Consider the following 22,332-nt stretch of genomic DNA (forward strand, 5'->3'; position numbering starts at 1 on the left):
GGAAGAACACTTTTTGGAAACACTTTCTTTTTCTTTCAAAAATATTTTGAGGGGAACTCTCTTGTCCTTTCCATCCCTTCTAACTGGTCCCCCATACTTCCTTTTAGATCAAGGGAGAGTTAGCATCTGTAAAGGGCCAGAGAGCAAATCTTTTAGGCTCTGCAGGCCAGATGGTCTCTGTAGAAACCACTCAACCCTGCAGCTGCAGCATGAATGCAGCCGTGGACGATGTGCAAATAAATGGGCCAATAAAACTTTATTGACAAAAACAGATGGTGGGCTGGGTATTGGCCCTGATTGCTGACCCATGCCCTACATTTTCACAGCTCTAAATATCTTTTAAAGCAAATCAATTACACATAAACTATTTTTTAGATTCTAAACTAACAACAGTATAAAAGAGCTGTAAGATGTTCAAAGAGACATCTAACATACTCATTTTGGGTTTTGAGGAATTAAAAAAAGAAAATATTTTCCTTCTTAAGATGTCACACTTTTAGGAGATTTCACAGATCTACCCCAGAGAAAGTGTTTTCCATTTCTATACTGGGCCTGACTGTGGTGACTGGTGTGAGAATGCTCTTCAGAAGTATAAAAATAAATGCAAGACTTGATAAGGCCTCTTCCTGGTAATTCTGGCGTTGATGTGGGCTCGGCACCAGCCTGACGGCCCGGGCCGGTAGGCAACCTGCTGGTGGCAGGACACTCCTGGTGGCCGGCCGAGGCTCTGCAAACACCTCCAAAGTTCCCAGTGTGCATGGGGGCTTTGTGTTCTCCCTAAAGGAATATGTTCCGTGTTCAATTTCCCCATGGTTCGTGATAACGAGGTGGAAATACACAAGACACGCCTGGCACTTGGCTGCAGCAGGATGGAGTGGCTAGGAGCAGGGCTCTGGGACGGGGCCAGCTCACCCGGCCACCCGGCCACCCGCGCCGTGCAGGCGCAGGCGAGTTAGCCTATCAGTCTGATCCGCAGTTTCCTCAGCTATAAATTGAGCACAATAAGAATTCCAGGGTTTAAGTGTTAAATTATTTAACCCTCATCCATAAAACACTTTGCACAGTGCCTGGCTAAGGCTTAATAAGTACCAGCTTTTATAGTTATTATACGTTTGCCGTGAGAAGGAAAAGATCCCAGGGTAGCTTTGGTTTAAACTCTAGCACTGTCAGCAGCAGTGGCGGCAGGCTAGTTACTGCTGGTAACCAGCTGCACTTAAGTCCCGACAGGGAATTCCTAGCCACACCACACCTGACCACGGTCTGGGACCTCCTTCCCCAATGGTCTGCCCTTGGAGGCTGAAAGCTGTCCCTACCTCATCCCCACAGTGCCCAGCAGAGTGTGGGCGAGGGCTGCCTCAGTGGAGCGCGAGGCAAGGTCACTCACCAGGTTCATGATGAAGTACAGCTCGATGGAGAGGTACACGATGAAGAAGACGCAGGACCAGGGGTTCCGGGAGTAGGAGGGCATCATCACATCTGGGAAACTGTGTTTGCAGAGTGTTACCCGCAGGGCGCGTGTCTGCTGGTCTCCGTCTTCTATAAGGACACCTCTTCTCCTGCCTGGCCGGCCCCCTCCCCCCTCCCCTACTCTTGGCTCACCAGGCCACTCCCGTCCCTCACGGGGTCCCAAGAACCTGTCTGGGCCAAGATGTGGAATACTCTTGGCTGAAAAGAGGAAAAGACCCCGGGCACTAGAAGAGGGCAGAAGCCAAAGCAGGGCCCGAACTTACTTGGCGGTGGTCAGAAGGACGAACAGACTGACAATGCTGTTCTCCAGGGTGCTGAAGTACTGAGGGGGAGAGGAGGAGAGGAGGGGATGTGGCCGCCAGGCCGAGGGCACAGCCCACCGGGAACAGGCTGCCGGCGGTGGGCCGCCTCCAGAGCCCTCCCCCTCCCTGCCCCGCCCACTCCTTCTTCCTCCCAAGGGATCCCTGAAGGATGGCAGAGGAACAAGCAAACATGGAGTCCAAGGCCGCCTCCTTCCTGAGCTCAATGCTTCCGGCGGCAGCAGACAACTGGCTTTGGGACTTGTCTCCCAGGGAACCACATATGCACAATTAGCTGAGCTCTCCTCCACTGCTCCTCTGCCAAAATGTGCCCGTGTTCCAAATCTGACCCTGGAAACACCCTCTCAAGGCCAGGGCAGGGGGCCCCCCTTGGCATTCAAGGAAGGAGACAGCTCAAATCTGGGTGACGGGGCACTTTCAGGTGCCAGAAGCGATGATGAGAAACCAAGCAGGGCATCCCTTCCTAATACAGCTGGGGGGCAGTCCAGCCACCTTATCTGAGGGGAAAGGCCTCCCATAAAGGAAGAAACAGACAAACATGTTGATTACTTACGGGGTCTGAAGGATTAGGGGAGAACAAGTAGAAACCTAGAAGAAGGTGGTGGGAAACAGATTGAAAAAAGGGTTAGAGCAGAAGAGTCCCAAACCCAGATGTCAGAAGGACTGGACAAATAAATGTGAATCAGTGCCGTAGGCAGAGGAAAAGCATAGGGAGTGGTGGGGACTGTGGCAGAGCACCAGATAACTGCTGCCACTCAGGAGGGTGACCCAAGTACCATCAAACGTATGATTAAAAAAGGCTGTATAGGGACTTCCCTGGTGGCGCAGTGGGTAAGACTCCATGCTCCCAATGCAGGGGGCCCGGGTGTGATCCCTGCTCAGGGAACTAGATCCCACACGCATGCCGCAACTAAGGAGCCCGCCTGCCGCTACTAAGACTTGGGGCAACCAAATAAATAAAATTTTAAAAAATAATAAATCTGTATAGTAAAAAAAAAAAGCAGTACGTACAGCACGGTGACGATAGTTAATGATACCGTATTGTATATTTGAAAGTTGCTAGGAGAGTAGATCTTAAAAGTTCTCATCAGAAGGAAAAGAAATTGTAACTCTGTATAGTGATGGATGTTAACTAACCTTATTACGATGATCACTTTGCGGTATATACATAGCAAAGCATTGTGTTGTCTACCTAAGACTAATACAGTGTTATATGTCAATTATATGTCGATTTTTTTAAAAAACGGAAGTTAAAAAAAGTTAAAATTTTTAAGGCTGAAAATCTGTATTTTCATGTAAAAAAAACTAGTTTTAAAATGCTGGCTCAACACTTTCAGACCAAAGAAAACTCATCCACAGGCTGGATTTGGAACCCAGACTGCCGGTTTGTGATCTTTGGTTTTGAGAACATGACAGCCAAGCACAACTCCAAAGGGACCGCGTTGTTCCCCTGTAGCCAAATTAACACCATTAATTTTTTCCCTCTCAGAATGAGCTATTCCCTGAGTCCTTGAAATCCTGAGTGGGAAAGGGAGTAACGCTGCCCTCAGGGGAAGTCAGCCCCCTTGGAACACAAAGGAAATTCTATCGAGAGTGAGGTGGAGGTGAGGTAAGCGGGAGTCAGTGGCTCAGGACAGAGCAGTCACGAGAACCCGGGGCTTTCAGTGCTGGTGGGGGCCTTAGAGCCAGGGCTCTCTAGTTACTGTCTTTGCCATCTGAGTACTGGAGAAGGGACCTTGGGCTACCTCGCCGTGTTCTAAGACCTCCACGGTCTAAACCCTGTGTCTGAATGTGGCTGTCGCATCAATACTTGATCTTATCTGAAGAGGCAAGGCCTCCTCGGAGTTAGAAAGGCCATGACCTTGCTTTTACATCTAGTGAAGCTGAAGTGTGCAGACCCTAAGGTCCTAGGCACACGCTGTAGAGAAACCCTCCCCCGTGTGCGCCAGGAAACGCATGAGAATGTTCACTGCAGTGTGACCTGTGATAGTGAAAAGTGCCCACCAACAGAAGACGTGATAAATAAATTTGGATATATTCACATATCAGATCACGACACTGCGGTGAAAATGAATGACCTACATCTACGTGCAGCAGCATGAATAAAGGCCGGGGGTACCTCTGGGAGCCGAAGGGAATCGAGATCAGGAAAGGGTACAAAGGTGGCTTCCTTTTTTTTTTTCCCGATATTGCATTTCCTCAGTTGGGTGTTTACATCATTTTGAAAACCCTCCTGAATTTCTGAAACGGTCAAAGTACCTTTTTTTATCAACTGTGAGTTTGCTTTTAGCGAGCGCCTGCATCCTGGGGCGCAGGAGAAACTCACCAAGGATGGCGAAAATGATCATGAAGAAGAGGAGCAGCGAGAGGATGTCCATGAAGGGCGGCAGGGACTGGAAGATCTGGCGCAGGTTGCTGGGGAGACAAACGGGGCCAGGAGGGGTGAGGCGCAGCCAGGGACGGACCAGGGCCCCGGGGGTGCTGGCTGGGACTCCTCAGTGGGGTACGTGCCTGTCAAGATGGGGGGCTGGTGCTCCCGACCCCCAGAACACTAAATCCCCTCTTGCCCTCCCTTGTGACATCATGCTTAGTGATTTCCTAGGCCTTCCACTCAGTGGGTGACGGGGAAAGAACCGGGGCAGGTGTAGCACTTACTGAGCCCAGGCAGGCAAGTGCCTGCAAGAGACGGAGACGGCAGGAGAAAGCCAGGTGCATGGCCTCGGGTGACAAGGCCAGCTTGCCTGGGATGTGGGAAGACATTTCAGGGCCACCCAGTCCTAGGACATTTGTCTCCAGTTTTAAGGACGGGCACCAAGTGTGAATGGCCAGCCCGCTCTCACCCACAGTACCCCAGCCAAGAGGCTTTCCAGATGGATTCTCAAAACTCAGTTTGACCTCAGGCTAACGGCCTGGTTTGAGTTCAGTACCCCCAGTCTCAGGGGAGGTGTCAGGACAGCCTGCTGAGTCACGTGGACTTTGCTGAGTTCCTGCTTTAGGCTGTGTTTGGGCAGGTACTGTGCTCAGAGAGAGGACCAGCCCCAAAGAAGCACAGGTAAGGCAGGAGAGAGCCCTGGACCCGGAGTCAGGAGACCTGAACTTCAGCAGGAAGACCACCTGCCTCTCTGTGTGGGTCGAGTAGCAGAGGGAAGTGGGCATGACTATGTCCTACCCAAGTGCAGGAGTGGCCCTACTGCTACATCACTCACTGGCCCGGAGGGCCAGGCCAGGCCCTGATAGCAACTGTCTGAGCAGCTCCTCCCCCGGGCCTTACCGCCGGACGCCACCGCAGTACCGACAGTCCACCAGGAAGATGCAGCGCAGCGCCCGGGTCACCCGCACGTGGGACGTCTGCCGTACCAACACCACGATGGCCTCAACGAACTGCACCACCAGCACAGAGGTCTGTGGGTGGAGGGCACAGTGCGCCGTCAGCTCCTCTGACCCAGCCCCTCCTGTACACCCTGAACAGAGGGCTGGTTGGATACCGCCCAGCCCCGCCCGGAGTCCAGAGAGACCTTTCCCTCGCCCTTTCTCACCTCCCCCAACATCAAGCGGGCCCCAGGGAGAAGCCCTCTGGCTGCTGGCATAGATGTGCAGTCCCAGGAGAATGAGCCCCAGGGCGATGCTCCCAGCAGCTCATCAGGTGATACCCGCTGAGCAAAACTGCTATTCCGCAGGCCACATCCAGCCACCCTCTGCTTCCAGCTCTCCCCGCTTGCACCGTGAGGGCCCCTGAAGTCTGCAGCACACCCTGACCTCCAATTCCTTGGGCACTTTCTCCTGTACAAGCGTGTGGGCTTTTTACACTGCCAAACGCCACTCTGACACATCCCGACTCACGCCTCTCTCTGCCGCAGAGAGAGAGCATATAATATGGTCCTGATCAGTGTGGGCGTGGAGGCCACACAGAGCTGGCTTTGAATCCCAACTCACTGGGATTTAGATCCCATTCTCTTCCAACTGGCTGCACGTACGATAGGAAGAGCACTACACCTCCCGCAAACGTCATCATGCCAGTGCTTGGCACGCGCTAAACGCCGAACCACATTCGCTACTGTTAGCATCACCGTGACACCTGGAGCAAGGCGGGAAGCATGGCGAGGACAGGGACCCAAGGTTACACTTTTGAGCGCAGGACCAGGCCCACGGGGGACTTGGAATTGAACTGAAGATACAGACTTGAAGTTGACAGGGGAGGAAATGCTGTAGGGAGGTGGGCACAGCACCTTGACCATGGTCCGTCTGTGCCGGATGAAGGTGTGAAGGCCCAGCCACCGCAACTTCATGCAGAGTTCAAACACGACCACCATCAGGGCAAACAGCTCCAGGGTCGCGTGGACCTGCAGCCAAAGGGTGTGAAGGAGACGCGGCTTCCCCAGCGCCTGCCCTCCCCCAGCAGCGAGCACACCCGCCCGCCTTTTCATCTGAGGTTGGAGACAGCGGGTGGGACTGCTAATCAGGTATGCTGCCCACCTGGGGGCCAAAGCGAGCTACGGGTTCTGAGGCAATCCAAAGGCGCCCCTCCCTGGAATTTACAAAGGAGCAGAATCCCAGGGAGACGGGGGAGGTGCATTCAGTCGGGCGGGGACCCCGGGGAAGACGTCTGCCCTTCCAGAATGTTCCCTCTCAGTCTTGAGTTACTCTGCCCCCAGAGAGCCGTGGCTCCCAGCCATCCGGACACTCACGTAAATGCCCAGCCGGAGCGCGGGCACGGCCGGAGCCTCGCACAGGGACAGCAGCAGCAGGAGCAGGGCTGCGGACAGCTCCATCAGGTAGAAGAGGTGGTTGTGAGCAAAGAGGTAGGCCGCCAGCGCTTTGGCATTCTTGGGGTGGGTGAAGAACTTGTCGTTATTCTCACCTTCCTGAAAGAGCAAGCGTCACGTGGGCGAACGCGCCTGGAGACGATAGGGCGGCCAGGATGCGTGGTGGGCGGGGAGGGGGGAGGGCCCTTGGCCGGTGGGAGGAGATTCAGGCCAGAGTCGGGAGATGATGGAGAAGCGAAAGTGTGATCTTCGTAGACCCGCACACCAGTCAAGTCTCACCCTGGCCCGCTGATGGGGCTCCAAAGACTTGCTTCTTCCCAAAACTACTCAGAGGAATCAAAGAATAAAAAATCCAAGAGATCGAAGAGAAGCGGGCACATCTGGTCCCCTCTGAGGTCAAACGTTCACTCTCAGCTGTGTCTGCGGGATGTTAAGTGCTTGAGGTCGGGGGGTGGGGTCTGGGGTAAACTAAGAACAGCTGAGTCCTGGCTCCCCCTCCTCCCCGGGTACACTGAGAATGTTCCTTCACCTTTACAACATCAACACTCGTACTCACTCCCCGGGTTCCTGCGAGACACTGAGGACGGCATCTGGCACCCAGGAAGCTCCCCGCCAGAGGCTACCTGTTATTATTTTAAGTTATAGTAACGCTGAGCGGAAAGTGTGAGGGTACCTTTATCACGCTCCTTCTTTACTCAGCTTTCCCCATCCCACTTCTTAATTTACTCCATTTCCACCTAATTTCCTAACCGCTTGATGCCTTCACCCCAACAGTAATGAGACAGCAGCTGACCCCCAGCGAGTGCCCTCCAGGCCCGGCACCATGCTCAGCACCACCCTCCACCCCACCCCACCCCCGCCCGGCCCCGCTGAGCCCTCCACACTCCTCTCACTGCTGACAAGGAAATCCAGGCACAAAGAGCTTCAGTAGCACCTGAGCTCATAGAGCCAGACAGCCTGATTCCAGCGGCCCTGCTCTATTCTTGGCCTCCTGCCGATGTAGAAAGCAATCGACGGAGCAGACCGGGAACGGTCCACTTGGGAATACAAGCAGCTAACCCTGCCGGTTAGGATCGGCCTTCTGGGGCAGGTAGGGGATCTTCACTGCCTCCCCAGGTTGGTGGGCACGGGGATAAGGGCTAAGTAAGGGAGGTCCCTCAGCTTCATCACCGCCATACCCCACCCAGCAGCCGACACAGAGAGAGTACTGATTGGCTCGTACTTTACAAGCATCACCTTGCCTCAGTGCTTCTCAGCTGGGGTCAGGGTTGACCACCTGCCCTCCCCTGGCTCCGCCCCGGCCTGGAGACATGTTTGGTTTCCCACCTGGGGGTGCTGCTGGCATCTAGAGGGTAAACTCCAGGGATGCTGCTAAACCTCCTCAAATGCGCAGGACAGCCCCTCACAACAAAGAATTATCCGGTCCCAAATGTCAATGGTGCTGAGTCGGGAGAATCTGTCTCATTCACTGCCAGCACAAACACTCAGAACAGAGGCTCTTCCCCTTGGCTCCAATCCCTAGAGGAGGAAAGGGGCAGAGCCAGAAGGGATGCCCAGAGCCCTTCTGAAAGCATTCCGGCTGGCCTGGAGTGCAGTCCGACCTTCAACTATTCCGAGTCTTCTGAGATGAGGCCACACTCAACCGTCCTCATAAACCCTTATTCTGGGGAAGGTGAAACTAACACATGCTTGGTGATTCCTGCAGAGGTTGCCAAGCCAGGCCAATGGGAAGAAGTGTCTCTGGGCCCAGAGGTGGCACACGGTGCCGTGGAAGCAGCTCTGGCTGGTGGGCTCCTGTACTAGCCCAAGGTGGCTTCAGCTCGCCAAGCCTGCTTCGGAGAATTGGGAAGGCAAGAGGTATTGTCAGGTCCTCAGCTGGCGCGGTGCCTGGTGCACACAGTAGGCATTTAATAGGTGTTTGGTAGGATGACGCACTCCTGCAAGAGATCATCCTCCAGGCCCCTGCCCAGCCCAAGGACTGCCCAGTAGCTGGGAGGCAGGGAGCTCTGACCTTGGCTGTGGTTTGCAGGGGGAACTTCAAGTGAGTCACTTCCCTGAAGCCGGCTACACCCCTATCCTCGTTATCAAAAAATAAAGACAAACCGCAGACTCAACAGGGCAGGGAACGAACATCCTGGCGGTCACACGGAGGGCAGGCTGGACAAGCCTTGCTGCCAGTCCTGTGATCTGTGCCAGGCTGTGGTTTTCACCAGCATGGCCACGGCCACAGGGGACACACATGGCCTGGGAAGCTTCTGGTTTGGATTTCTTAAAAAATGCAATTCTTGGGTAATTTCTTCCAACAAGTAGCCAGGGATGAAGGTCTGGCTAGAGGAAACCACTAACACGGGGGACTCGGATCTGACCGCTAGGACTTGAAACTGCCACAGACGAGATGGAGGATGAGGCCTGCCTAGCGAGGACGGAGTGAAATACGACCCGAGTCACTGGATTCTGACCCAGACCCTAAGGAGAACACTGGCCTTGTTTTCTAGCTGCTGATCACGAACTAGGAGATTCATGATTAGGAAAAATAAGAAGGCAGGCCAGTTGCATGTGACTTCCAGGTCTCTGCTTTCTGCTCCCTGGGGCAGAAGTCCACACAGAAAACTAGGACTGTCTTGGAGGCAACGGGAGCGCCGAGCACACAGCTCCTGAGGGTGAGTGAGTTAACAGGTAAAATTTGGGAAGAGAGGAAACTGCAGGCACCATAGCCTCAAAGCGGCGAGCGGCCAATTACCCAAGCACACCAGCAACCTGCTTCAGGGGCCATGCTGCAGCTCCCCTGCAAGCATGAAAACGATTACCAGACACCAGCTAAAGCCATCCTCCAGAAACAGCCACGAACTACTGTCCATGGGGATCCAACTTTTGCTTTTAGTTTTAATTTTACAAAATGATGCATTTTTTTGTAAAATAATTCAAATCATACACAGAATTATAAGGTAGTAAAAATTCCATCAGCCAAAAATAATCACCTTTAAAAAACAATAATAATCACCTTTAATATTTAGATAAATAACTTTCCAAATGTGAATGGGTATATGTGCATAGATACAGAAACACAATATATAAAACTATATAATTTATATATAAAAATCTTCACATGATACCTTCTGTTCTGTAACCTCTTTTCCCACAAAGACATGGCCCATTTTCAAGTGAATACATGGGGTCAGGTACAGAAGTGAGGCAACCACATAGAGAAGAAAGAACGTCATTTGGAGGCTGGATGGACACGGTTTAAGTCCAGCCTTGGCAATTTACTAGCTGGATGGCTTCGGACTCATTGAGCCCCTGGGAGTTTCAGGTGTGGGAACTGGGAGATGATTAAACTGCTTGGTAGAGTTGTTAGAAAGATCAGCAAGTGCCCAGTTAAACTATATATAATTTGTTTGCGTTTTTTTTTGGGGGGGGGGTTGTGTTCTTTGCCGTACCACGCAGCATGTGGGATCTTAGTTCCCCAACCAGGGGTTGAACCCGTGGCCCCTGCAGTGGAAGCAGGGAGTCTTAACCACTAGACGGCCAGGGAAGCTCCATTTGCATTATTTTTTAAAACTCCACATATAAGTGATATCATATAATATTTGTCTTTCTCTGTCTGACTTACTTCACTTAGTATAATATTCTCTAGGTCCATCCATGCTGCTGCAAATGGCAACATTTCATTCTTTTTTATGTCTGAGTAACATTCTATAGTGTATATATACACCACATCTTAAACCAATTGTCTGCTGACAGGTACTTGGGTTGCTTCCATGTCTTAGCTATTGTAAATAATGCTGCTATGAACGTCAAGGTGCATGTATCTTTTCAAATTAAGAGTTTTTGTCTTTTCTGGATATATACCCAGGAGTGGGACTGCTGGACCATATCGTAGCTCTATTTTAGGTTCTTTTTAGAAACCTCCATACTATTTTCCATAGTGGCTGCATCAATTTACATTCCCACCAACAGTGTAGGCGGGGCTCCCTTTTCTCCACACCCTCCGCAGCATTTATTATTTGTAGACTTTTTGATGATAGCCATTTTTATTACTAATGTTCTCACCTGCTTAAGGAAAGAAGGAATTACCAAGCAGCTATTCTAATTCCATATTCTGACCCATCCCACCCTCTTGTCTAGCACCTATTCAACTTTGGAGAAGGTGACAGTGCATAAGGGGGCCCTGCCACATCAACTGGCATGCCCAAGCTTGCTAAAATTTCCCTAAAACATTTCTATTGCCTTAACCTGAATCAAAATACATTTCTTGAGGAGTACAGCCATAAAATGCGAGAAACACACAGACACCAAAACAACTATCAAATAAGTATCTGAATTTCATTATATCTTTTTAAGAAAATAACAAAGCAAATACTTACAAGGGAGAGCTGCTTCAAAGAAAAAAAGATTAGGGGAAAATGATCATTCAAATGAATTTAAGAAAAATTCCATTTCCTCACCCAAACCCTTATTCAATGCACAGCTGAAGCTGAAATCTTATAATGACAAAAATGGCAAGATTATGGTGAAAATGCCATAGACAGACTGGAAGTTAATAGGCAATATCCCCTTTGGAGGGTATTCGATACTATATAACAAGGGCATTAAAAAAGGTTGATTCCTTCTACCCACTGATTCCACTTCTTGGAGTCTTTCCTAATAAAATAATCCTAGATATTAAAGAGAAAAAGAGAGAAATAGCCGTGGGCACAGATTGTCCTCGGATTATAATTTATAATAAGGAAATGCATAATAAGGGAAATATAAAAAGAGAAAATATCCAACCTTATCAGGATAGTTAATTAGTACGCACTTACCAGATAGAATTATAAAGACTTTAAAATTTGTTTACAAGAGTTATAACATGAGAAAAAAGCTTATGCCACATGCTAGGGGAAAAAAAAAGCAGACTGTAAAGCTATAGCTACCACAGGACTTTAAAATTATTTTAGAAGACCCATGAAACCTACGTATTATTCTTTTTTTTATTCTTAAATAATGTTGTCAGCGACTGCGTTAGGTGAATTTTTTTTAACATCGCCTTTGTACCGAAACTTATTGTAATGAGCATGCGTGATTTTTATTAAAAAGTATTCTTTTTCTTTAAAAAAAACAAAAACAAAAACTAAGCATGAAACAGCAAACATGAGAGCAGCAGCAAGTTAAACAGGAAAGGAATAAAGATCTCTAGATTCCCCACACTAAGTCAGCAGTGTTAAGTAGATAAAAGAATTCCCTCCGGAGAACCGGCCTCTCAATGTGCCTGAGAAGAGGGAGCGGGGCAGGGGAGGCCAAGTGGACAGACTTGGGGAACCTTGGGGGCAGGCAGAGCCACAAACTGGGGGTCCCGAGAACAAGCCCGTTCACATCACCCTTCCGTGTGGGCACAATCGGGTTGGCTCTCCCAGCCTGATCTTAGGAGATGAGAAGCTCACACACGGAGCAGAATTGAGTTGCTGGGCACCCAACAGAACCCCGGCTATCCTACTCCACCAACAGGGGCCAAGAATGGCCAGGTCCTGACCGGAAGATACTCACCTGGAGGTAGATTGCTGCCTCTTGATAATTCATCTCCCAGTTGTGTCCGGTGAGGCTGGAGGGGGAACTCTCGCCCCCTGAGCTCAGATTGGGGGTGCAGGAGTCATGGACGGCATATTTGCCTCCATCTGCATTGCAAGAGGAGATTCACTTACAACCCAGGCTTAAGAGAATAAAGACACCATTCACCAGGAGAAAAGGTTGGCAGTCACCTCGTATGCTCACACACATATCCTATTAACTGTAAGTCAACGCACCATCCCGTGTACTAATGACAGCAAGAATTAGTATGCCTAGTTAAAAATGTTTTTCTTACATGGATGGACACGAAGGGTATTATGCTTAGTGAAATAAGTCAGACAGAGAAAGACAAATACTTTATGATATCACTTATATGTGGAATCTAAAAAATAAGACAAACTACTGAATATAAACAAAAAAAGCAGACTCAGAAATAGAGAACAAACTAGTGGTTACTAGTAGGGAGAGGGAAGGGGGGAGGGGCAAGATAGGGATAGGGATTAAGAGATACAAACTACTATGTATAAAATAAATAAGCTACAGGGGTATACTGTGCAGCAGAGGAATATTTTATAATAACTATAAATGAAGCATAACCTTTAAAAATTGTGTATCACTATGTTATACACCTGAAACTTATATATTGTACATCAACCATACCTCAATTTTAAAAAGTTTTTCCTTCTCTTGTTAAGTGAAAAAAGCAAGTACAAAAAAAGCACATACTGTATGCTATCTTTTGTGTAAGAAAGGGAGAAGACAAGAAAACACAGAGATATCTACTTAACAAAAGAAACAGGAAGAACAAATTAGAACTCGATGAAATTGATTGCCTACAACGGATGTAGGGAACAGTGTAGAAGTCACTCAGAGGGAGTGATCTTTTTGATTACTTCTGACTTTTGGAAGCGTGTTAATATACTACCTTGTCAAAAAATAAAACCAATTGGAGTTTTTCACTGGTGCAGTGTCCTCTGTGGCTTTTCCCTGCTGACATCCATGCCCTTTCCTTGCAGTAACACAGCCCCATCTGCTTTTGAAGGACATCCTCTCCCTACCTTCTGTCCATATTCTTTGGCTCTGGCCAACTCCACCCCTGGCCCCCAGGCAGATGATCCAGTGCAATGAGATCCCCTCAGCCCCCCAGGACAGGCGTTGGTTCAGGCAGCGGTGCTGACCCAAGCCCGGCCAATGAGGGCTGAACTCGGAACTTTTCCTGGACCAGTTAGAAAGGAGGGGCTCTTTCCCTGTTGCTGCTGGCGGTTGCCTCTGCCACGACCTGGGGAAAACCTGCCCAAGTTACATCCCTGGGATCAAGCTGTGCCCAAAATCTACCTCGTAACGTTTCTGAAGTCTGAGCCCACAAATACCCTTTTACACTTAAGCCTGTTTGGGTTGGGCTCGTCATAACACTCAGGTGTCTCCACTGACATATGCGATGGCACCGAGAAATGACTCTCAGCTTTGTAAATTTATTGGGAAGAAGAGAATCTAGGATGAGAATTGGGTTCCCCTAACCCACATTCCCAATGACCCACCTATGGGAGGGTAAAGAATCAAATGTTTGGCTAATGAGTCATGCACAGTGGCCGGGAGCAGATGTGTAAAGCTCACAACCAAACAGGAAAGGAGAGGAAACTGGCAGGGTTCAAAGGGCTGTTGGGTCACAACTGGTCCTTCTGACTTTGAACTGCTAAGCAAGGGCAGTCAGGTCTGCCCTCTGCAAAGCTCTTCTCTACCGAGTTTTAAATACTTTTACTGAGATATATTTGACACACGATAAACTGCACATATTTAAAGTATTCAATTTGATATGTGTTGACATGCGTACACACTCGTGAAACCATTACTAAATACAATCAAGGTAATATAACCGTCACCCTTTCAAGCCCTCCCCCCCCACCCATCCATCCTCAGGCAACCGCTCATCTGCTTCCTGTCACGATCAGACGAACCTGCATCTCTTAAAATTTTATGTAAACAGCATCACAGTATGTACTCTTTTTTTTGTTTGGCTTCTTTCACTCGGCATAATTTTTTTTTTTTTTTTTGCGGTACACGGGCCTCTCACTGTTGTGGCCTCTCCTGTTGCGGAGCACAGGCTCCGGACGCGCAGGGTCAGCGGCCATGGCTCACGGGCCTAGCCGCTCTGCGGCATGTGGGATCTTCCTGGACCAGGGCACAAACCCGTGTCCCCTGCATCGGCAGGCGGACTCTCAACCACTGTGCCACCAGGGAAGCCCCGGCATAATTATTTTAAATTCATCCATGTTATAGGGTGTATCAGTAGTCCATTCTGTTTTATTGCTGAGTAGTATTCCATTGCATGGATGTACCACAGTTTATCCATTCACATTTAGATTGTTGCCAGGGTTTCGCTATTTCAGATGAAGCTGCTATGAACGTTCACGTACAGGGTATGGTATGGACAAAGGCTTTCATTTCTTTGGGGTAAATACCTAGGGCTGAAATAGCTAGATCATACATTTAATCTTTTACAAAACTACCAAACTGTTTTCCAAATTGATTGTACCATTCTACATTCCCACTAGCAGTGAATGAGAGTTGCAGGTCCTCTACCTCCTCACCAACAATTGACATGCTCCGTTTTCTTAGTCAACTATTCTAAAAGGTTGTGATGGCACTGCATTGTTTTAATTCCAATGCTTTTACTTTGTGTTTCCTTAATGACTAATAATGTTGAGCATCTTTCCATATCTTTATTTGCCATTTGTACAACTTAACTGAAGTGTCTCCAAATCTTTCTTTTACCTTTTTCTTTCCTTTTCTTTGGAAGGTTTTTATTTTTAAAAAATTTTTAAAAATTTGTATTTATTTATCTATTTATTCATTTACGGCTGTGTTGAGTCTTCGTAGCTGTGTGCGGGTTTTCTCTAGTTGCAGCAAGCAGAGGCTACTCTTCATTGCGGTGCACAGGCTTCTCATTGCGGTGGCTTCTCGTTGTGGAGCACGGGCTCTAGGCGCACGGGCTTCAGTAGTTTACCTGCTTATTTATTAGGTTATTTTCTTCTTTTTGAATTTTGAGAGTTTACATAAATATACAAATATTTATCTCTGATTAATATGTCTACTCCAGTTTTGATTATTTCTTTGAATTAGTGCTTAGTGTAGCTTTTTCCATTCTTTTAATCTTTGTGTCTTTTTTTTTTTTAAAGGAGAAACATTTTTTTTTTTTTTGGTTGCACCAGGTGTGCTCCTTAGTTGTGGCATGCAAACTCTTAGTTGCGGCATGCAAACTCTTAGTTGCGGCATGCATGCGGGATCTATTCCCTGACCAGGGATAGAACCCAGGCCCCCTGCATTGGGAGCATGGAGACTTATCCACTGCACCACCAGGGAGTTCCCTCTTTGTGTTTTTATATTTAAACTTTGTTTCCTGTAGGCAGCATAGAGTTTGGTCTTGCTCCTTTCTCCCAATCCGAAAAACTCTGCCTTTTAATTGGAGTATTTAGATTATTTACAATTAAGTAATTACTAATATGATTAGGCTTAAATATATCATCTTGCAATTTATCGCATATTTGCCACACCTGTTCTTTGTTCTTGTTTTCTGCCTTCTTTTGGATGACCGTATATTTTTTTATGGTTCCATTTTATCTCCTTGTTGGCTTATTAGCTACAATGCTTTCTTTTGTTATTCAGAAGTTGCTCTGGGGTTTATAGTATACATTTTAGATTTATCACGTCTACCATCAAGAGACCACTTCACGTCTAGTATAAGACTCTTACGACAGTATAGTTCTTTTTCTCCCCTCCCAACTTTGTGCGTCTGGAAGCGAAGGGACTTCCAGTTCACAAACCTACTCTGGATTGAGCTCCATTGCTAGCATGTGTAACTAGGACAGTCTTTCTGGAAGGGACTGCACCAGTGAAGGATATAAGAAAAGTAATGAGTTAACACTACTTGCTCTGTGCTAAGTGCTCCATGCTGATTAACTCACGTAATCCTCACCATCCCATAAGATACACACTAGCATAAATCCTACTGTACAGAGAGGTTAACAACTTGCCCAAGGTCACACAGCTGTAAAGGGCTGAGCCAGGATTTAACCCCAGGCAGCGCCCCTCCAGAGCAGCTGCATTTAACCACTATGCTACACTCCCACCCTCTAAGAAAGACAAGTCTACGGTGAAGGACAGCAGAGAATGGTTTTAAACTAGTGGTAGCAAATACCTATGGGTCGCTTATTACGTGTCAAAATCTATTCTGTGGCAGATTTTTTTCCCAAAGATAGCCACAGCATTATCTTTCATACTACATGCTCTTCTAGAGCCCTGCCACCTCCCTACAAAGAGGGAGAGACTATGTCTCCTCCTCTTGAAACCAGGTGAGGCTTTGTGACCGTCTTGACCAAGAGGATAGAGGAAGTAATGCTTATGACTTCCAAAGCTAAGTCGTCAAAATGCTTCCACCTTCTTCTCTTGGGTCTCTTGCTCTTGGAACGTAGCCACCATGTTGTGAGAGAGGCCCACGGAGGAGAATCAAGGCGCCCAGTCCACAGCCCAGCTGAGCTGCCAGGAGGCAGCCAGCACCAACTTGTTGGTCAGGCTGAATAAGTCATCTCACAAACAGATCCCCAGCCCCAGTCACTGTGTGGGGCAGAGAAGCTGCCCCTCCCCCAAGCCCTGCCCAAACTGCAGACTCACGAGCAGAATAAATGATGTCTTCGTCTTAAGGTGCTGTGTTTGGGGCTGGTTCGTTATACAGCAATAGATAACTGATACATACCTGAGTACTTTCTGCCAATCAAGCTATTTAATTCTCACAGCAATCCTATGAAGAAGGTAATATTATTATTCCCACTTCAGACTTGAGGAGATTAAGGTGCAGAAAGTTAAGTACCTTCCTGGGGTCATGCAGCCAGCGAGAAGAAGGGCTTGGATACCAAACTAGGCTGGTTAGCTTCTAATTGGTAGGCTGCATGCCTCTCAAGGATTCGAAACCCGAAAAGGAGGACAAGGTAGTGCCGAAAGGATTAAAAATATAGCAGCGGGGGCTTCCCTGGTAGCACAGTGGTTGAGAGTCCGCCTGCCGATGCAGGGGACACGGGTTTGTGCCCCGGTCCGGGAAGATCCCACATGCGGCGGAGCGGCTGGGCCCGTGAGCCACAACTACTGAGCCTGCACGTCCGGAGCCTGTGCTATATATATATATATATATAGCAGCAGTTCCATCACTCAAATGGAGTAACAGGTAGAAGGCAGGACATCTGGCTGCAGCCAGCCCTTGATCACCCTGGTCCTGCTCTACCAATGCCAACATTTCCCAACTCTGATCCCAGTGCCCATTTCTGAAAGAACAAAGCCCTAGGCAGAGACAGGAGAAGGTCAAACCACCTTCCTCCACCCGCTCACATGGACCAGGGAAGCATGAGCCAAAACGTGACTCCCAAGTAGGAGAAAGATGCCTGCTGGCATCTGGATGGAGCTGGGAGCTTGTGCGCCTGCGCCCTGCCCTCCATGACCTTTGCACAGCACGGCAGGAGCCAGGGCCTGGGACACAGCAGCCCTAGGTCGAATAAATAGCGGTGCTGGTGCGGGGTAGGCGGCGAAAGGCTGGCACAGATGGCAGCGGACATTAGTGCCATTTTCCCAGCCCGTGCTAGACATAAGCGTCTGCAGGAGCCCCTGCCTTGGAGACCCCCGTGTAAGCCTTCCGAGCCCTTCTTCTCGTGTAGGGGTCTCAGCAAATTGATCCAGTTTCTGCCTCCCGCCCGGGAGCTCTCTCAGGCCCATCCTGGTGGGGAGAAGGCACGTGGTCCTCCTCAACTTCTCCCCTTTGCCCCATCACTTACACCATACACCACTGTGATGGGGGGCGGGGGAACGCTACGGCATCCCCCAGTGCAGACCAGTCCTTGCCACTTCCACCTCACTCACACCAATGGCTTTTGCCTGGGAGCAGGTGACCCTTGGTATCTTTTATTATTTTTTTTGGCGATACGCGGGCCTCTCACTGTTGTGGGCCTCTCCCGTTGCGGAGCACAGGCTCCAGATGCGCAGGCTCAGTGGCCATGGCTCACGGGCCCAGCCGCTCCGCGGCATGTGGGATCTTCCCGGACCGGGGCACGAACCCGTGTCCCCTGCATCAGCAGGCGGACTCTCAACCACTGCACCACTAGGGAAGCCCAACCCTTGGTATCTTGAAGGTGAGATGACAGTCTTCTCCCCCGATGCACAAACAACAATTCCATCCAGTCTCTGAAATCCACAAGGACCCCTGGGACAGGGAGACAGACCAGCCTTCCAGCTGCCTTGGGAGGACGGTCCTCACGGCCGGAAATCTTTCACATCACCTTCCCCCCACCCCCATGGCCTATAAGTCGCCAGGTCTGGGAGGGTCTCCTCTCTCTAATCCATCTCCACTCCCCACATTCACTGGAGCCTCCTGCCTTTCACCTAAAGGTCAGCAACAGCCTTCAGGCTGGTTCTCGCTGCCTGGGCCTTTCCCTGACTGCGGGGCAGTCTTGCTGCAGGATGAAGTCGGTAAAGCGTAAATCTGACCCTATCCCTCAGGGGCTTAACAATCTTTCAATAGCTCGCCCTCGGGAAAGACTTCAGACTCAGCAAGGGTCTTTAGGATCTGGCTCCCACTGCCTCTCTCTCCATTTCCTGTTCCTTCCCAAACTCCTAAAGGCCATGTAGATCCTCAGAGGGCAGCTGGTTACTGCCAAGCACTAGGATGCCGGGGCCCCCATGCAACAGCAAGCATCACAGAGACAAAACGTACGCTCTCCAGTCACAGATCACACCTGGTGGCTGGCAGGTGTGAGGAGACATGTGAGGCTACAAAGGGCAGAACAAGGACTTGGGAGGAGATGTCACAGGACGGGCATTTCCACCAGATCCCAGGAAGGCTTTTCTAACTACAAGAGCTGCCCCTGGGACTTCCCTGGCGGTCGGTCCAGTGGTTAAGACTTCACCTTCCTATGCAGGGGGTGCGGATTCAATCCCTGGTCAGGGAGCTAAGACCCCACATGCCTCATGGCCAAAAAAACCAAAAACATAAAACAGAAGCAATATTGTAACAAATGCAATAAAAACTTTAAAAATGGTCCACATCGAAAAAGGAATCTTAAAAAAAAAAAAGAGCTGCCCCCAAATGCACTGGGCAAAGGGGGCTTTAACTCTGTCATGTTTGATTTATTAAAATTAAGTAAGCACTAAGCTCTGGTGGCGCTGGGTACATATGTGTTTGTCATTTTATTCCTAACGTGATCTGTAAGTTAGAAATAATTCTTGGGCTTCCCTGGTGGCGCAGTGGTTGAGAATCTGCCTGCCAATGCAGGGGACACGGGTTCGAGCCCTGGTCTGGGAAGATCCCACGTGCCGCGGAGCAACTGGGCCCGCGAGCCACAATTACTAAGCCTGCACGTCTGGAGCCTGTGCTCCGCAACAAGAGGGGCCGCAATAGTGAGAGGCCCGTGCACCGCGATGAAGAGTGGCCCCCGCTCGCCGCAACTAGAGAAAGCCCTTGCACAGAAACGAAGACCCAACACAGCCATAAATAAATAAATAAATTTTTTTTTTAAAAAAAGAAAGAATTCTTAATAAAAATATTTTAAAATCAACAATGAATGGCATTGTTCTACTCGTTGTTTTGATGGGCATCCCCAGGGGCGGAGTGCAGCTCCTAGGTGCTGGGGGCCCCAGCTGCTGGAGGTACCTGGATAGTCCCTGCCCTCTGGGGGCGCCTGTCTGCCAAGGCAGCACATACGCCATCAACACGGGGCCTCAAGAGGAGGCTTCAACAGAGGGAGGTTCCCCCAGCAAGCGGCAAGTTGGACCAGCTGCCTTTGCAATTCACAGCATCTATGAATTTACAGATACATAAAGACGGTGAGGGGGACAGGCAAGGGGGTGCAGATGGCTTTAAAAATGACTCCCAACTCATGAACCACCCATGGGGCCGGCCATGCCACACCTGGTGCAGAGCCCAGCCGCTTGGATCCTGCTGGCTACCAGAAGCCTTCCACCAACACTGCCTCGCTGAACCGAGAGGGTGACAGGGTCTTCTTTAGCACACAGGTCTCTCCCCTACCCTAACTAACCTCAGCCCCACAATCTCATCAACTCAGCTTCTGCTGAAATAACAAACACACTTACAGGGCATACTCTGTGTGCCAGGCTATTCTCAGCACCATGTATTTATTTATGTATTTATATAAATGTATATATTTCTATAAATTTCATACTCACAATAACCCTATGAGGTGGCGACCATTATTGTGCCCATTTTACAGATGAGGCAATGGAAGCCCAGAGAGATCTGTGGACTTGCCCGGGTCTCACACAGTTAGAAGGTCAGCAGGTTCCGTGCTGAGAATCCCCATGCTAAACCACAGAGCAGAGCTTAGCGTGCTCTACGGGCTACGGGGCTTCCCTGCGTGGACCTGAGTACTTTCTGAGGCTCATCTTAGAAACGATGAGTGTCAGGTCTGGGGCCTTAGAAAGGATGATGCTCAGGTCTGAAATGGATCACAGAGACCACTTAATGGAATGCCTGTCTCTTAGAGATGGGAACCTGAGGCCAGGGAGGGCAGGCGAGCCTGCGTAACAGGGCTGCCCCGTCAGAGAGCCAGCTCTAGCACCTGGGCCTCCTGGCTCCCCCCCTAGAGCTTCCCCACCACAAACACTGGTCACTCATCCCTCACTAGAGTCATGTGGACAGTGGTCTGACGCCCACTGTCTGCCACTGTGTAATTGCTGGTGCACAGCTGTGAGACAAATCAAAGAATAAGCCACTGGCCTAATCCTACCCACCTGGGCCAAATCTGCACTTGCTGGGAGAAACAGCGGCCCCCGGGTCTCCAGGTGAAAGTTGATGATGCAACTTTTGGGGCATCCCCTGCACAGGGAAAGTCTGGACAACAAGGCGGTCTGGAGGGCTCTCACACAGCACCCCAGGTCCAGCCCCCTCCTGTGATCAGGGACCAGCCCTCACACCAGTGGATGTCAGAGACCACATAAGAATCAACACGTTCGACCTCTGACTTTGGCACCGTGCTCGCCCAGGGCAGGGTGGGTGTCTCCAGACGAGCTGGAAAGGCAAGGTCAAGGCATACCGCAAGGGCCCAGCTGGAGGAGGTGGGATGACCTCACGACGGGGCTGTCGGGGAGCTGGCCATCCGCCGCCTCGTCCAGGAACATGATGGCCGGCCCTCGCCTCTGCATTTCCGTCTTTCCTGGGAGGCAGCTGGCCCAGAAACGGGCGGGAAGAAGGAGGAAAAAAACGATACACAGCAGCGCAGGAGGGTGGGAGCGGCAGTCTTCTGGCTCCCACAGCAAACCAGCTTCTCCGCTCGCAGGAGAAGGGCCAGGGGAAGCTGACCAGGAACATTCTTGGCAACCAGGAAGATCCCATTCGGAGCCTCTAGGGCAAGTCCCCCCAACCCCAACCCCCAAAGAGAAACACTTTGTTCTGCACTTCGGGTGCCCTGGGCAGAGAACTCTCCTGTGAAACCAGCCTGCAGCCTTTTCAGGCCCAACGACTTTTGCCACTAAAGATTTATGCATCACCAACCCCTTAACTGCCCTCCCTGCATCCTGGCAGTCAGCCCAGGGAGGTGAACATAGAGGAGAAGGAACAGAAAGAAACTGCTGAACTGACAGGCACTGGAATACAAAACAACAATAACAACAACAAAAGAACTCCTTCCAAGTAGGAGAGAAGTTCCCCACACAGAGGACAGGCAGACAAACCAGGATGACCTGTTTGCACAGATGGTAACGTTTTCCTCCAAGCTGATGTAACAGGGCCCAGAGGCTCCCTGCAAAACAGCTGGCTGCTTTGCATGCAGCCTCTGAAACGACCCTGTGGGGAATCCAAGATTTCCACGTGCAGCAGCATCCTGGTGGCACTGGGTAAACAGAAACGGTTTCCATATGCCGGCTATAGAGTGGAGCCAGGGAGGAGAGGGAAAGAGCGGGCAGGTGAGGAGGGCTTCTGTGACCCAGCCCCCCCGTCCAGCGAGCGCAGGGTCCACCAGGGCTGGGTAAATCACTGCGGCCTTCCTTTGGGGCCTGGGCAAGAGGTTGCTTTGGATAGAAGGCATATGAGCTCCTCGTGGGAGGTAGTTCTGATCGGAAAGACTGCAAGGCAGTGACTGTTCTTGGGCAGGTTTATACTGAGGACCCCACCCCATTCAATCCTCGCTCCTTTTCATTCTCATTCTCTTACACATACACAACCTTATGCATTCACACACACACACATC

At 49.9% G+C, this 22,332-nt stretch overlaps 1 protein-coding gene across 3 annotated transcripts in view; it reads right to left on the reverse strand.

The window, feature by feature from the left end:
• Window positions 1-22,332, reverse strand: part of TPCN1 (two pore segment channel 1) — a 63,974-nt gene that overhangs the window by 21,095 nt on the left and 20,547 nt on the right. For 2 of the 3 annotated variants that reach the window (XM_060121802.1, XM_060121801.1), the window contains exons 3-10: window positions 12,074-12,201; window positions 6,473-6,649; window positions 6,014-6,127; window positions 5,059-5,189; window positions 4,114-4,202; window positions 2,341-2,375; window positions 1,731-1,789; window positions 1,385-1,484 (exon numbers count right to left, since the gene is read on the reverse strand). In XM_060121802.1, coding sequence (XP_059977785.1) covers window positions 1,385-1,484; window positions 1,731-1,789; window positions 2,341-2,375; window positions 4,114-4,202; window positions 5,059-5,189; window positions 6,014-6,127; window positions 6,473-6,649; window positions 12,074-12,201 — 833 coding nt within the window. The remainder of the gene's footprint in view (window positions 1-1,384; window positions 1,485-1,730; window positions 1,790-2,340; window positions 2,376-4,113; window positions 4,203-5,058; window positions 5,190-6,013; window positions 6,128-6,472; window positions 6,650-12,073; window positions 12,202-22,332) is intronic. The other variant, XM_060121804.1, reaches the window with a different exon arrangement.

Source organism: Lagenorhynchus albirostris, chromosome 14 (genome assembly GCF_949774975.1).
Source record: "Lagenorhynchus albirostris chromosome 14, mLagAlb1.1, whole genome shotgun sequence".
NCBI classification, from domain to species: Eukaryota; Metazoa; Chordata; class Mammalia; order Artiodactyla; family Delphinidae; genus Lagenorhynchus; species Lagenorhynchus albirostris.